The sequence below is a fragment of the Notolabrus celidotus genome, chromosome 11, assembly GCF_009762535.1.
Source record: "Notolabrus celidotus isolate fNotCel1 chromosome 11, fNotCel1.pri, whole genome shotgun sequence".
NCBI classification, from domain to species: Eukaryota; Metazoa; Chordata; class Actinopteri; order Labriformes; family Labridae; genus Notolabrus; species Notolabrus celidotus.
Window position 1 is genome coordinate 32,632,640 of NC_048282.1, and position 16,731 is coordinate 32,649,370.

Below are 16,731 nucleotides of genomic sequence, written 5' to 3' on the forward strand. Positions count from 1 at the left end.
AAAGCTCCTGGCAGCGATTGTAGCTGTGCATTTTATGGTATACTCTATGATTTATGCTCTTTTCTTCCCTTGTATTCTCTCTCTGCTGATATTTCCACATGTATGTCTCACAGCCTGTTTTGTACTCGACTGCAGACCAAAGAGTCTTTAAATTACTGGAAGAGGGAAATGTAACAGGATGTGAGCTCAGCTTTTACTGTAAGGTTCTTGGAAAGTTGGATTTCTGAAGTAATGTAAGCCTGCAAATGGAAACAGTGGTCTGCAATGCTCTGATGACTCTGGAGTCATTTCAACATCAATGAAACTGAGAGAATGTTGACAAATCTTTATCAGCTAGCTGATCACAGAGACACTGTGATAGTGTTGGCTGCATATGCTTTTTTCCCCCACTATTGCACCATATTTTACCAACATACGAGTTCACTGTTAGAAGCTGTTAAGTAGACTGACGTTCTGTTGCTCACTGAGAAGAGTTAGAGCTTCTTTACATTTGCAGATTTAGCTTAAAAAAACAAAGTGAGTGGAATAATTATGTCCTGTGAAAAATCTCTCTAATTATGTGTGCTTAAAGCTCCTGTAATGTAGGGGTTCCTGAACTTTTCAGCCCGTGATCCCCAAAATATAGGTGCCAAAGACTTGCGACCCCCACTGTCCTTCAAAGTAATTTAATGTGTCTTCATTTAGCTGGTCTGTAAAGAATTAGCCTACCTATATGAGCATGTGGCTGTGTTTCCTGTGTCGTCATTAATTAACCTACTGCTACTGATGCTTCTGATAATTAACTCTTCACTAACCCTAAACTTAAGAGCCATCTGGAAAAAAGAAAGGCAGAAAAATCATTACATTTTCTATTTTCAAGGTTTTATTTCAACTTAAGCAACTATTTTTGTCGATACTTTCTACTTTAATGGGTTAAATGTACTTTTATTTTTTTAGATAACTTAAAAAAAACATTCTGGATGACATCTCATGACCCCCAATTTGTGTCTCGAGACCCCCAGGGGGTCCCGACCCACACTTTGGGAACCCCAGCTGTAATGAACGTTCAGTTTGTGCTGATTTTGGCGCCCCTTGTGCATCATATTTATCTTCCTGCATATGTGCAACTCGTGTTTTCAAATGACAAATCTCATCCTGCTCTTTATGCGTGTCACTCACTGTACATGTTTGCTGTTGAAATTGCAAACAAAGGGGCGTTGGTGGCCTAGTGGTCTAAGCGCCCCACATACAGAGGCTACAGTCCTCGTCGCAGGGGTCGCCGGTTCGATTCCTGCCCGGTCGACCATTTCCTGCATGTCTTCTCCCACTCTCTACTCCCCACATTTCCTGTCTCTCTTCAGCTGTCCTATAAAATAAAGGCAAAAAGACCAAAAAATATATAAGAAAAAGAAATAAATAAATAAGAAATGAAAATAAAAATAAGGAAGTGTAAGCAAAGGTATGCTAAAGCTTACTTCCTCTTGGACCTACTAGGTGGCAGTAGTTATAAGCATAACAAATGATCATATAGAGACAGTCATGTCTTGCCACACTTGCTCTTAAAGCTCACACGGAGGCGTCAACATGAACTTCAGTCTGTTTCATAACCCGATAAAAACTCCTCACAGGAGCTTTAATTCTGAGGTTGCAGTGCCAGACAGAACACTCAGTGCTGATCAGACTGTGAACGCTATTCCTGACTTCTCCTGTTTGTGATTATAGTTAGACTGTTTATAGCGCATGTCAGTGTAAATCAAGGGTTAGGCTTTTTACTGAGGATACTTAAATTGTTCCAATTAATGAGTTAATACTGTTCTTAACATCTAAATGCATCGTTCCATTTGAACAAAGCTGCTGAAGAAGTGAAACACACCTAGTTAGCATGAGTCTTAATTACCGTAATTCTAAAGTCAAACAGGGCGTGATTATGTAACAAGGTTAGTGACAGCATCAAAAAGCATTTAGCGTTATTTACAGTGATTACCTGATAGCTTTTTTTTTTTAGACACAGCTGAACTTAAAGCTAAATAGTTATGTGGCTATGCTAACATATTGCTGTTTAACCACTTACTATATTTACCATCTTAGTACCAGAGTTTTGGAAAGTTTTGTTGTGATGATGCAAAATGAGAAGTCAAACAACAAAGTCATTACATTTTATCCTGAGGGCGTAATGGGGACCTGTCAAGGAAAATTCCATCCATTCAGTAGAGCTGTTGAGACTCTTAACCATAAGTCACAGTTGTCAAATGTCAGCTGACTCACCAATGCTGTCAGTCCATGGCAGCTAATAAGGATTGTATATTGTCTTAACCAATATTATAGATATAGACATACCAGTATAGTGAGACCCAGTGGGTTTAGGGACCATACAAAGCACCAAGCTTTAATTATTAGAACTGTAACTGTCTGATTCAGATTCAGACTACTTCATTCATCCAGTTATCCCATTTTTTTCAGTCCATACCTAGACCATACATGACCTTAAAGGCACTATGAGGAGTTTTTCACCAGCTGAGAAACAGACTGAAACCAACACTGATGCCTCTTTAGGACCTTCAAAAGCAAACAAAACCATAAACAACAACACTGATACCTTCTCTGTTGTCATTTTTAATGCCTTAAACCACTCAGTGGGGGTAGGTGTCGGACAACATGATTGACATTTGGCTTTAGAAACATCCTTTTTCGGCTGTTTTCATGGCAAATAATCACATTGAGTGATACATCTGGCTGTTGAAAGACAGCAGGGTGCATTTTTTTTGTTGAAAACATTACTTTTGCATGTACAGAAGAAGAGATAAGAGGTATCACTTTGTCCTAAAAGGGGTGCCAAAGTTGATATAAATCAAAAGTTCCTTACAGCAGCTTTAACCTCCCTGTGATGCACCCAGTAGAGGTGGTTACTTGAAGCAGTGCGCTCTGAATAGGACTTACTGTCTCTCTCTTACACTGGAACACATCTACTGGAGCCAAAAAGTGTAATATATTTGGTTTTTATCTCTAAAATATGATACTTCCGCTGCTCCGAACAGTATAAGGAAATGGCGGGAATTCCTGAGAGGAGCTTTGATCATAATTCTGCAGAAAACCAAGCATCAGGTGACCGCAGTCAGGTGTGTAAATTAAAATTTCCACCATAGTAGCATGTAGTATGATGAGTTATAATACATGGACATTCCCATGGTGTTTATACTTGCGTATAATTGTTTGCAGAGATGAACGTGGCACCTTCAGGCATCTGGAAATCGTACCCAAGGATGAACCAGAGTTGTCGAAAATTCGCTTCCTGATATCTTGGCTGGTTTCTTTTGATTTCCCCATGATGTCTCACATGGAAGCAGTGTGTTTGAGTTGTGTCTTTTAAAATACATCCACAGGTGTGCCTCCAATTAACTCAATTGTAGTCAATGAACCTATCAAAAGCTTCCAAAGCCATGACATCATTATCATCATTAATACATCTTAAAGGCATAGTAATCTTAGTTTACGTAAACTTTTGACTTTGAAGAAAGTAATACTAAAATTTCTAATAAATTATTTCTCTCATTATTCTGACATTTAGCAAATAGAAATAATTTTGGTAATCATAACTGACTTGAAACAAGAACAGTTTAGTCTAATTTAATGTCAGACAGAGAGTCTTTTTGTTAGGGGTGAGCCCGACTAAGGATTTGATTAGTCGAATCTGATTTAATCAGATTTTGCCCATAGTCGACGAATAGTGGAATGTTTGTTGTTTTTCCTTATTGACCCAAAGTCTGCATGATGGTGACCGCATTACAATATTACGCATAACCCTTTAGAATTAAGAGACTCGTAGCTTAAAGTAAAAGGGACAACAGAATATTATAAGTATAAAACTTAGATGTTTTAAATCTATATTGCAAAAACAACGAGGTGATGAAGGAGAGAAAACTCAAATAAGGCCGCCATCCATTAAACATGGAACAACGCTCCACTATAGAATAAGGAATCAGGAGATATTTAAACAGTGTTCACACAGAGGAGAGCAGCACTGTGGAGGGTAGTTTGTCCAACTTAAGACTAAACATGTTTATAATGTTCAAAATCAAACCTGAACCAGCTAAAGGGTTTTTAAATCTCTTAGCAGTACCTTTTAAAACAGTCTTTCATCACGTCTTTGTCCACTTGAGTCTTTTCAAATTGTACGCGAGGAAAACCATCGTGTGTACAGGCAGAAGTGCACTCCTTGCTTTGTTGATTGTAAATCCTGTCTTTGAGAATATCCTCTCTGATGGTGTGGAGGTGGATGGGATGCTGTGGATTGTTTTTGAAGCTTCGGACAGCTTTGGGTATCCCTCCTCGTTCTTTTGGCCCCGTACAGTTTTTGTGTGGTCCGGTAATCCTTGATCTCACAGCCCCCTTCATGAAGCTGCTCCTCATCTTCATTACTATTTTTTAGGATCATCTGAAGTTTTATTTCCTGACATTTTGAGCTGCCATGAACGTAGAAAGATTTAAAGGCCAGGTGAGGTATGTCTGCTCCACAGGTCCTGCTAAATGGGAGAGTCCACCTTTAATTATCAGGGGAGATTTAATTACCACTTTAAGGAGATTTAACACTTCAAGAGCTGTTCTCAGAATTACATTAAATAAGTCTATATTTATATCAAAATAGGCTAAATGAGACACTATTTTTACGGGAAACAGGAAAATAATGTAAAATTAGACATTGAGCACCCCCATGGTTTGAATGGAATGATCCACGTTTCATATGCAAATATTCGACTATGAGATTGGCAGTCGACTAAGGCTCGTTAGAACGAATCATCCAATATTCAACTATTTGGGGTCACCCCTACTTTTTATACAGTGTATGTAAACTTCTGGTTTCAACTGTATATCATTGGCATATTACTTTGCCCACATCATGCGTCCAAAACTTTTTCCACAGTTTGTCCTTTCAGTGGCTTAATTTGATCATTTGATTCACACCCGTCTGCATGAACCATCTATGTTCATTTAGACAGGTGTGTGTGTTTATGTTCTTATATGTGATTACAGCAGGTGTCCATTTCTGACAGATCTCTGAACTAAACATCTTCATGAGAAAGACTGGATTGATCATCAGTCTCACTCCAGGTGAATCATTTGTTTGTTTGTTGTGATTCAGCAGGCGTTGTCACTTCACAGCTCCCCTAATTGACTGAAGCTTTTATAATTAAAGTAACACAATAGAATCTGCGCTTCCTGTAAATTACAGAAACCTCTGTCATGTGATCAGTAATTGCTAATACATGATGTTCAGAGGAGCTTTCAATTCACTGAAATAAGACTGTTACCATCCCAGCCGCATAAACAGGCTGGAACAGGCTGGCAGCTCCTTCTTGTACAAACACACACATACACACACAAACACACACATCATCATCATCATACTCTCTGAGCCAATCCCAGAGGAGTGTGTTTGATCAAGCTGTACTTTTCCAGCCCTGTGGGACGCGATCATCCAGTAAGAGTAGCTGATGAATCTGAGACAGTGACTCATCGTACGTCACAGCGGCGCAGACACTCTGGAAAGCTGACTTTATGAATATACAAAACACATGTAGAGTAAGGAGTTTGATTACTTATTTGGAAATCAGGTTCGGTCACTTTTTCTGTCATTTCAGCCGCACGTGATGATGATGAATGGGATTTAATTAAGATATTCCTCAGAGCTCTGTGACGTAGCTTTGTTTTGAGTGTCCACCATCCTCTGAGGGAAATGTCTCACATACAGTATAAGATCCACTTTGAACATCATGTGTGGTTCCAATGGTTGTTTACACATTATGAGCTGGACCCCAGGCTTTACTCCCACCCTGGTGAATCTCATCCATGTATTGTTGTTCACTATCTTAGGCTTATTCTAAAAGTAACCCCAATCTAGCATTATGTTTTATGTCTGCATCCCTCTATGGGCCATCACCTAAGAAGAGGCTTTCTGTTTTATCCTCTAGAGCAGGGGTTCCCAAACTTTTCAGCCTGCAGCCCCCAAAATATTGGTGCCAAAGACTCACGACCCCCACTGTCCCTCAAAGTGATTTAATGTGGCTTAATTTAGCTGGTCTTCAGAAAATCACCCTACCTATATGAGGATGTGTCTGTGTTTACTGTGCCGTCATGAATTAACCTGCTGCTACTGATGCTTTTGATAATTAACTGTTCACTAACCCTAAACTTAGGAGTCATCTGGCAAAAGGATCGAGCTATTTTTAGACTATTTTTATTAGACATTTTTTGCTGGTAGTTGGGGACCCCCGTCATTCTGAATGATTTCTCTCACAGTCCTTTATTTAGAAAGGAGGCGTGTTCTATAAGATTATGCCACAGCATTCTCGTAAACCACCAAGATGGCAGCTTCAGCCACAGGGAAGTCTGTTAAATCCGCTGTTGCAGCCATTAAAACAAACTGGATGATGTATTTTCAACTAACAACTGCTCTTATAGCATTTGCTCTGATTGGTTATAAGTCTGTTCAACCACCAAAAGAAACACTTCCACCTTCCACATGTGGAAATTGCTAGAGCCCTCTGGAAAAGGAAAACTAATTGAGGACCGGCTAACTTGAAAAGTGCATATTGTGTAGCCTATATTTTGCATCAGCATTAGGAAATGAGTTGGAAACCATTAGATAATGGTGAGACTAATATACTCACTATAGTATAATAATACTATAGTGAGGAAGACTAATAATATCAACCAATCAATCAATCAATCAATCAATCAATCAATCAATCAATCAATCAATCAATCAATCAATCAATCAATCGGTCAGACTTGATTTGTAAAGCACTTTTCATACAATGATATTGTAAGACAAAGTGCTGTACATAAAATAATAAGAATAGAATATATTTAAAAAATATAATAAATAAATAAAAATAAGAACACCCCCATCCCACAAACTCAATCCCAACCCCAGCCCCGACCCTACCCCACAATCCATATTTAAGGTTAAGAACCTGATACTGTATATGCAATATAATAATAATAAAATAAATACATAAATGAACAATAAACAATAAGTTCCTGATGGAACCGAGGAAACGTTTTCATCATATCTTAATGAGGAAACACTAGAGGAAAAATAAGATGTTAAAACTCAACACAGGAAATGAAACACACCAAAATAAAATACATGAATAATACAATAAAATGCTAAAAGATTAAACCAGTAAAATAAACTAAGATGCTACACTAAAAGTAAATACAGAAAAATAAAACAGAATAAAATATTATAATGTCGAGAGGTAAACTTTAAAAATCACAAGATAAAATAGAATTAATAACTAAATAAATAATGAAATAATCCACAATAAATTGATTTTAAAAAATCCATTCAAATTATCAATGAACTTGACAAATTATATATGTGTCTGTAATAATTTCAAATAGGAAGGTTTATACTTAAATTACTAAATAATAAATCAATAAAGTAAGATGAAATAATTATATTATAATACACCCCTTCTAACTTTGTCTGTTCACCGTTTGGCTTTGGACAGGTAGTGTACTGAAGGTTTATCAGGGCTTTTGCCAAAACCTGAAAGTACTGAGCAACTGGGAACCGAAAAGAAGTTTTGTTTTAGGCTGTAAAGGACTGGTCCAAGAATGCCTAAGTGCTGAAGGACATGTGGAGGATAGTGTGTTGATTTTGGGGACTTTTTAAGTGATCCTTGTGGTACTTGTGATTTAATTTGTTGTTGAAATAATGGGAATAGCAGATTTAAAGAAAGGATGAAGAGAATTTCAGCGTGCCATCATCCTGTAATTTCAACTTGTGGTCACAGTGGCTGCTCTTCAACAAGTGTTACATAACCAGTCTTTGAAGTGTCTTCATCATTTCTGAATGTAGAACTGCAACTTACTTTGTTAAGAGTCCCCGCTGAGTACAGATCAAATACTGACCCCAAATAATGATGTAACGCTGCTGAAACGTGGAAAAGAGGATGTCCGCTCCTGAGGGGTAGTGGAAAGAAAATCTACCATACCATAACAAAGGCACTCAGCCATAATAAACAAACTGGACACTGACTTATGCACGTCCATCTATACATCTATACAATGTCCTGTCAGGGAGGTAGCAGCACTTGGAAAGGGGGGTGCGCTAATGACGCCAGTTCCAACCCCCCAGGAGCATCCCCAGTCAGGAAGCAGCATCGCGGCAGACACGGGAATAACAGGAAGAGGGTACCTGACCGACGCTCCTATGGAAACGGCCTTGTATTGGCCGACCAATATAGCCGGGGTTCAAAGACTTATAGAAGGCCCCCAGCGAGGAGACGGATTGAGAAAACAACCCCCCACCGGCAGCACCATCCAAATCCCTCGCATGCGAAGACGCCTCTCATGGCAAGCCCCTCTAATTGATGGTTTGAGTGTTTGGAGAACATAAACAACCGCTGCTTAATGAAACACTGTGAGAATAGCACAGCTTAGTTAGAGAGGCGATAATAAGGTTTGAGAAATCTCCGATGCAGAACCTGTTATTACGGCACTTGGTCTCTAAATCGCTCCGAACTGAAGCCAGACACCAAACCCAGGAACTTCCAGCTGCACCGTCACGGGTGAAAAAACTCATCGTTAATCTGTTTTTTTGTTCCCACACCAGCTTGCTCATCCTTGTCATCCAGGCTCATATCACACGTTTTTAAACCCCGCCCCCCCTTCTGAAAACTTGAAAGAATCCGGAGCTTAAAGGTAGTGTGGGGTTAATGCCAAGGTCAGGCATCAAGGGAGGGTCACTCATGTATGTTCGCCCCCCCCCCCCATCTCTGCTCCAACAATGGCAGTGCCAATAGAGTCTAATCCTTCAGGGTAATTGCATTGCTGCTGTCCACTCTTTTAAATAAACCCCCCCCCTGATTAAGGCCGACAGCGGGGGGCGGCGGGGCAGACATGGATTCAACAGGTCGCCTTGTTTTGAAGACGGGACAAGAAGAGGTGGAGTTTTTTGACATTAAAATCTCTCCTCCTTCTTCATCCCCCCTTCTCTTACTCCAAGCATGTACCCCCGCCCTCCTCCTCCTCCTCACGCAGCCTGGGGGGTTTGAATTGTTTTTGCAAGCTAGCTAATTGTGGGGGGTTTAAACACGGTTCATCTTGGATTAACCCGAATGACAAAAGAACAGAGAGGAGTGGGCTGAGTGTTTGTGGTCAGAGAAACAGACTGTAACAGGACATTACATTATAAGTCATACTTAGCTCTTACACCACACACACACACACACGCACACACACACACTTGGCTGCATCCTCCCACACACACACACACACAATCCACACTAAACTGTGAGTGCAGCTTAACATGATTTTCAGTATCCATTATGAGTCAGATATTTCTTGGATTAATCTTGATTAATGTTTTGAGGTCGTATCATCGTCAGACGTCTATTTTTGGTCCGACCAGAATTCCAAGACCGGCAAGTATTCAGCTCGTATGAGTAAGAGAAAACTACAGAATCCAGCACCAGGTGATGGTTTCTCCTTCAGTTCATGGATTCAGGAGAGACAGGTTCAATATGTTGTTATTACAAGCCAAGATATGTTGAGTAAAACATCCTTGGCCACAAGTAGAACAAGAGTCCACATGTGTATTTCACAAGACAGGTGCGTATGAGAAAGTTAAGGGCCTGTGTCCACTAATGCAAAATTTTTGCAACCTCAGTCACAGGGTGATTCTCACAGGAGCATGCTAGGTTACAAAAGTGTCTCAGGGCACTTCAATTCCCTTAAGAGTGACAGTGAAGTCTGTTTCAAATGATCTGTATATTTCCTATTTACTAGTTTTTAGTATAATTTTACAGAAACAATGTAAAAAAACAAAACAATTCTATATATATTCTTGTACTGTAGACCTTTTTGTTTGCTGCTGTAACTCTGTGAATTTCCCCGTTGTGGGATGACCAAAGGAGTATCTTATCTTGTCTTAAAAACAAATAATAGAAAACATGTTGTAACATAAGCAGAAGCTCTAAACCTGAAAACTGAACCTCCGAAAAGTCCAGTGTGGTTAGTTTCTACTCCATATTGACCTCTTTCTTTGTTGTTGACAAAGTGGATATCAGAAGCCCCGCCCCTTCTTCATTCTGATTGGTTGGTGCTCAACAAGTGTCATTAATGAGTCCGGTGGTGCTCCGAAAGTTGAACTGTTTTCAACTTATGTCGCACTCACATGAGACGCCAAGGATCGCACTATTCGCGCGAATAGTGTTTAGTCCATCTGTTCGTGCAAATGATTCGCTCAATTTGCACGTCAAAAATCACGTATACATGAGTGCCTAAGACGCAAATTTTCACGAGAGGGAGGGGGGGGTTCCCACGCCACCCCAGCCTGTTGTCATCAAACAAGGTTGAGCTCGCTGACATTGAATGGGGGAGCCGGTTATGCTAAAAGGGGCAGAGCTAACTCCTTACTACAACCCAAAGCTGGATTCAAGTGACAGACAAAGTTTTTCACAACTCACCAGCTAATCCTCCCCACTCTCTGTCCTCACAGTGAGCTCCTGTTTATTCCTGATCCCATAAAAAGGAGGTAGAGTCACAGAGTTTGAGGAGAGATATAATAAGTGTGTCCAATATATTCCAAATGAGTGAATCTCCGCCGGTCCATACGTCACACCTCACGTCACCGGGTGATCTGCAAGCTGATTGGCTATTGCGGCGCACTAGATTCGCTGGAGTTCAGATATTTCAACTCTTGCAAATAATTGGAGTGATGCATGACGCAAATTCATTCCCGCAAACAATTGGCGTCAAATACATGTATCGGGCATTCATGTCGCCCAATTCATGCGATTCATTGTTGCATTGTATATTTACATGTATATATACTCTCTGTAAATATACAATGCAACAATTCTACTAGCAGAATTCCATATTTCTATTTTTGTATTATTTAACTACTATTTTTTTAATGTAAAAACTACCTCTGCAACTCACCACTGCACTTTATCATATTATTTTAGCCTGTACATATTAGTCAAGCCTATTTGTTGTTCTTTTGTATTTATAGCTGATGTTATTGTTATTATATTTTTATTTTATTTTTTATTTTTGTTTGTAGGTCTTATTTTTATTCTTTTGCCTTGTACAAAGAGAGCACAGTTTACTAAAGTCAAATTCCTTGTGTGTTCAGGCATGCTTGGCTAATAAAGCTGATTCTGATTCTGATTCTGATTAGCGCCGCCAGACCACTACTCGCGTCTATTCGCGTCTTTACATTAATTTTACATGTAATTCATTTGCGCGAGTGATTTTCATTGAGTTTGGTGTGAACACCCCGTTAGAGTGCAGCGAAGTTGTCCTGCCTCAGATCCATTGTTATAGGTATAACAAGGGTGTGACAGGGGAAGACATGCCTCCCTTACTCTCACAACACGGTAATGCAGGGTAAAATCACCCACCACAACACTAATGTTAAGCTGTTGCAGGGTTCAGTACAAAGGCGTAGTGATGGTGGAACGTCGTTATGTGGAACTGCAATGTGTACAAGGCTAATTTGTGGTACAGTAAGGCCTGCAACCATCAAGTATTTTCATTTTTGAATAATTAATCTTATATAACAATTCATGTATGTTTCAATTAAGCATCAAAAACTAGCAAAAAATGTCTGCAAATCTCCTCAGATAGAACAACAGCTGTTCATCTGTTGTTGTTTTTCTTCTCCAAAAGACAGTTGGGAACAAAAAACACTCAATTGACTCCCATTTATGATCTAAACCAAGCACAAGGCCTCTTATTAAAGGGAGTATGGAGAGCAAAATGTTGCTTTCTGCTTGAAAAACAACCAACACGAATAACTTCATGTCCTTAAAGTTAACCTGTGTTGATAAGTCCTTCTAATAAATACAACTCTTACCTCAGACTTTGTGTTAAAACCGGGAAAGTACAAGAACAAAGGGTTATCTCAAATGGAGATAAACCTGATGATGCCAAAATGACATCACCAGGTATATTCAGTGAGCCAAAGAAGACATTACACCTGATTGTGTGCTGACGTATGAATCTGTGAATTCCCCCCCTCATAGCGTGATTCAAACAGATCGTGTAGAAGTGGATTCATTGATCAGTGAACATGATTTAAAGCTAAAGCAGACTGTACTGAAGAAACACTGAAGATGGAGTTATTTATGTGTATGAGGTGATGTTGGTGTGTCGTAAACAGATCTGTCTTCCTCTCGACCCCCCTCCTGGTCAGCGCTTTTGAAGGAACCCATTTAACCCCCCCTTATTTAACCCTTGTTCACCTCAGGGTCAGAGTTCAAATGAAGCTCTAAATCCAGCCCTGAAAGTTCAGCACAGACACAAAAAGAGGAAGAAAAAAAAAAGTGAGGTTCGTTGTAAATCAGGATCAGCTGAAACACCACAGAAATGTTCGTCACAGAGAGAGAGAGCTTCACTTCTCAGGAGAGCAGGGCTCAGTTTCAGTGGGAGTTCACATGAGTCAGCCGGGATGTGTGCGAGCATGCGGGGTGTGATTGAGAGAATGGGCGGGGTCGATGATGTGTGTCTGTGTGTGTATGTTTGTATGGGTCTGTGTGCTCCCAGTAGACTGCTGTAGTAAACAGAGTGAGACGCTCAGCTCTGTTTCGTTCCATCGACCCTCACCGTCTGTCAGATTAACTCCGTCCGCTGTTTTTCAAACCAGAGGATTCAGATTATTTATAGGAACTTGAAGCAGACAGACACACAGAAACACAACGGAGGAACGACAGAGCAAGTTCATTCAAGTCGGGACTTTAACTTTCACCACCTGCTGTATATTGGATCTTGGAGATATTGATTGGGTCTTCCACTGATGCTCAAAGAGGCTGCTTTAACGGGGGAGAGGAGTTCTTCTTCTATGGTAAATATCATGAAAACACAGCTTGTTGTTCTTTGCTTTATTAGGAATCGACCCTGTGCCGTTTGAGCTGCTGTAATTAGTCTCTCACTTGATTAAGAGATTACAGTTGACCACTTTAATCATGGATCAGTCTTTTGGTCATATTTGGAGCTAAACTGTCAAACAGTTCCTGGTTCCTGCTTCATTAGATATAAACATAACTTTACCATCCTTTCCAATTCATATGAGTAAATGTGGAGTTTTGACTGTGGTTTCAGACAAAATAAGACATTTAAAGACCTCACTTTTGTGCTCAATTGTGATGTCTTTTATCTGAAAAAAATATATAACAATAATAATTTGTGTTAATAAGGGAAATAAATGTAAAATGCAGCTGGAGTCTGACAAAAATAGCATTTTTAGGGGTTTAATAATAATTTTGAAAAGGGGATTTTTATTTTATAGATATTTTTATTTTTTTATGATTCGAAATATATACGTCTTTTACAAATATTCAAGTAAATACACACAAATAATGACAATTTATGTATTAAAAAATGTATATATATTTTTACAATTTGAAAAATAAATGAAATAAATAAATAGATAAATAAAAATAATAATTTTGAACGATACGTCCGCCAATATTCTAGCCACGTTGATTTGATTGTGAAAATATCTTCAGAGGGCTGTTTTTTCAATCTTGATATATCTATATATATACCTTAATTATACATTCCTTAATATGTGAATGTATATTCCATAATAAGTCAATTTAAACCAACTCCTGTGTAAGGATAAGTGTTTATAAAGGCATTTAAACTGCTTCATTTATAGTGATATACTGTATCTTGAATAGGCTCATATGAAGTGATACATCAGTCAGGCTCTACTTGCAGCTCTATAGGCTGTGTTGGATTACAAACACTTTGTTTCTAGAGCAGATATTAATTGAATATATCCTAAAATAATATAATAATATAAGATATGTTATTATTTCAAAAGTAGGACTAGAAAACATTGGAAAACAGTAAAAAAAATGCTTCCCCATGGTGTCATGAAACGCTCTTTTGCATAGTCTGAATCCTACAGAAATGGACTCACAAGTCTTGTTTGTTATGGCAATTTTGAATTCCCCTACATGAGGATCAGCTACATGATGACAAAACAATGCATGACTTGATTTTATGAGTTGTTCTAATTCTATATTTAAATTTTTTTTGTACATTTCTCTTGAATATTTTACCCTGGATACCTGTCTTTGACTCCGTCAGTGCGAGGCTGTTGAGGCAGCTCTCTTTCACATCTGTGCAGACTAGAGCAGCACATTCAGTCTATTTTTCCTTGTATGTCTGCATATTTCACATCTGCTTCTTATATCATCTGACCGGTGTACCCTCTGGCACCCGGCAGCGCTCTCTCCTTTCCATATTCTTTAGTAATTAGAAGTGGTTTCCAAATAATCAACTTCCATGTCGTATTCAGAGCGTTCAGTTCCAATTTAACTTGGAATACCCAGCTCCTCTCTTTTTTTTTTTTTCCCTCTCACTTCCTCCTTTTTTGGTCTTGTGTTCACCGCCCTCCTGTCTATCTCTCTCTCTCTTCTCCTGCCCTGGAGCTATGGATAGAGAGGCTGGTTGCGTCACAGTCCAGCCAACATTGCCTGAGACAGCAGTCAGTACACTTGACTTTGTTAGCTCAGAGAGCCCCCAGCTGCTGGTGAGTGCTGTCTTTTTTTTATGTGCCGGTATTGATCATCTTGAGCTCCATGGTGTCGAGTCGGGCTGTGTTTAGTTCTAAGAGGATTTAGTGGCGTTTCTGTCCTTAAGAGGCTGCTTGAGTGGGTTGTTTTTATGCAGTGACAACACTGTGACAGTGGCATGTGTCATTCGGGTGTCATGTAAACATTAGTGCTGCAGGGGCTGGGATCAGTTTGACTAAAGTTTCTCCAAAAACAAACAATGAAAACTGAGATCTGTTCTGTTTTGCTGGAAAATTCCTCCATAGACCGTCTAGGAAGAATACAGAAAGAATCTGTTATTGCTGGTGAGTTGTTGCTTGGATCCAGTGAAGGAAAGTGGCTCTGTACTTTTGTCTGAAATCTTGAGGATGAGGAGGTAAAAGTTTTCTGGGGCAAACCTTTGCTGCATGTTGAAACATACCTTTGACTGGAATGCAGAGTTTACCTCTCTTAAATGAGCTACAGTATTTCCTGTGAGCTTGTTTGTTCCTGAGTTTGTTATTTTTCTGGAGCTCAAACCTGGAGCGTCGGATGGACCTTTGGACAGAATCTGATTTCACCTTTTGATTATTTGCAAAGCACCGTGTTGTATCAGATAGTCTTGCAGGGGAAACAGAGATAACAGGAGCTCTTAACAAATGTTGTAAATGGTGCTGAAGCGCATCAGGATAGATATTCATCTGAGACGTGTTATTTTTAAATGTGGTGAGAAACTTCAACTCTATAGATATGAAAGTGATGTCATGTAAAGGTCTCAGTTCTTTTAAATGCTTAACATGTGTAATCTTGGAAAAACCTCACCTCCGCCTTCATGTGTCACCACACAGAGGAGGACGACATGTTGAAATCCTGCTTCCAGTTACACCACAAACGGATATGCAGTCGGATTACCTTGATCTTAATTTAGCATCACAATTTGAGTTTATCAAGATTTGGATTTCATTTTCAGAAGGTATATAGAGACCTGGGACAAACTGGGACATGATAAGAAGTCAAGGCTGGAAAGCTGAGGGGTCAAATGATCATGTGGACTTCTTTGGAGATACACAGGGAGAAAGTAAAATAATTACTTTAAAGCTCCTATGAGGAACTTTTGGTTTGTGTTGATTTTGGCGCCCCCTGTGGAGAAAGTGATACCTCTTATCTCTATGTTGAGTTTGTTGTGTACATGTTTAAATAACATTTTCTGGCAACAACTCTCATTCCTGCATTCTTTTAACAGCCGGATGTATGAACAAAGTACAAAAAAGTCCTTTTTTAAACATGCTGTCAATCACCTGGTGTGACACCTACCCCCTAGCAGTGGTCACCTGCGTTAAAAATTACAATATAGAAATTGTCGAGCTTGTTGCTGATGGTCTAGTTTACTTTTGTAGGTCATGAAGAGGCATCATTATAAATTTCAGCCTGTTTCATAACCAGTGGAAAATCCCTCACAGTAGCTTTAACTGATCACTGAAAACATGTGAAAGTTAGTGATTCCATTCTGCTCTTCTTCGTCTGAGACATTCCCCCATCATCACTGTTTCCCTTTATTTAAGTGTTATCTCCAAATCAAGTGGTAAAGGCAACACTATCTAATGGGGAAAGGCCTTGAGGAAAAGGTGCGTTTTGACTGCTTTTTTAAAACAGTCCAGGGTTGGGGTGTTCCACAGAGTAGGGGCTGCCACACTGAAGGCTCTGACTCCAAAAGTCTGCAGCTTAGTCCAGGGGATGGAGAGGAGACCCAGGCCAGAAGACCGTAGGTTCCGAAATGGAGTGTGTTGGTAGAGGAAGTCAGCAAGGTATATGGCGGGCAAGGGCATGCAGGGATTTGTAGGTGAGGAGGAGGAGTTTATAAGAGATATGGTACCTAACAGGGAGCCGGTGGAGGTGCATGAGAGTGGGGGTGAAGACTTGGTGACCGATTTGATGTGTGACCGGAAGGAGAGGGTGGAGTCAAGAGTTTCACCCAGGTTAAACGACACTATAGATTGTGTGTGGCCTTCAAGTATGTATTCAGACAGTTTTGTAGGACTTTTATCCAGCAAGAAACGTTAAAACAGTGGCTAATGGATTGAGCTAACTCACAGTTTTATGCTTTTGGAGCTAGCGAACCAGCTCTTGGTAGATATCATGTCAGGTGTCAAAAATCACAGAAGAAGCATCAACATTGTCCATAAAGGTTTGCTTATTA

At 39.6% G+C, this 16,731-nt stretch overlaps 1 protein-coding gene across 3 annotated transcripts in view; it reads left to right on the forward strand.

The window, feature by feature from the left end:
- plekhg5b (pleckstrin homology domain containing, family G (with RhoGef domain) member 5b) overlaps positions 1 to 16,731 on the forward strand; it is a 104,305-nt gene that overhangs the window by 42,031 nt on the left and 45,543 nt on the right. Inside the window, exon 1 of one of the 3 annotated variants that reach the window (XM_034696231.1) lies at positions 12,536 to 12,835. The exons of the other annotated variants lie outside the window; for them this stretch is intronic. Within the exon in view, the coding sequence (XP_034552122.1) occupies positions 12,788 to 12,835 (48 nt within the window). The 5' untranslated portion in view covers positions 12,536 to 12,787. Of the gene's footprint in view, positions 1 to 12,535; positions 12,836 to 16,731 lie in introns of those variants that run through there. 3 annotated transcript variants of the gene reach the window in all.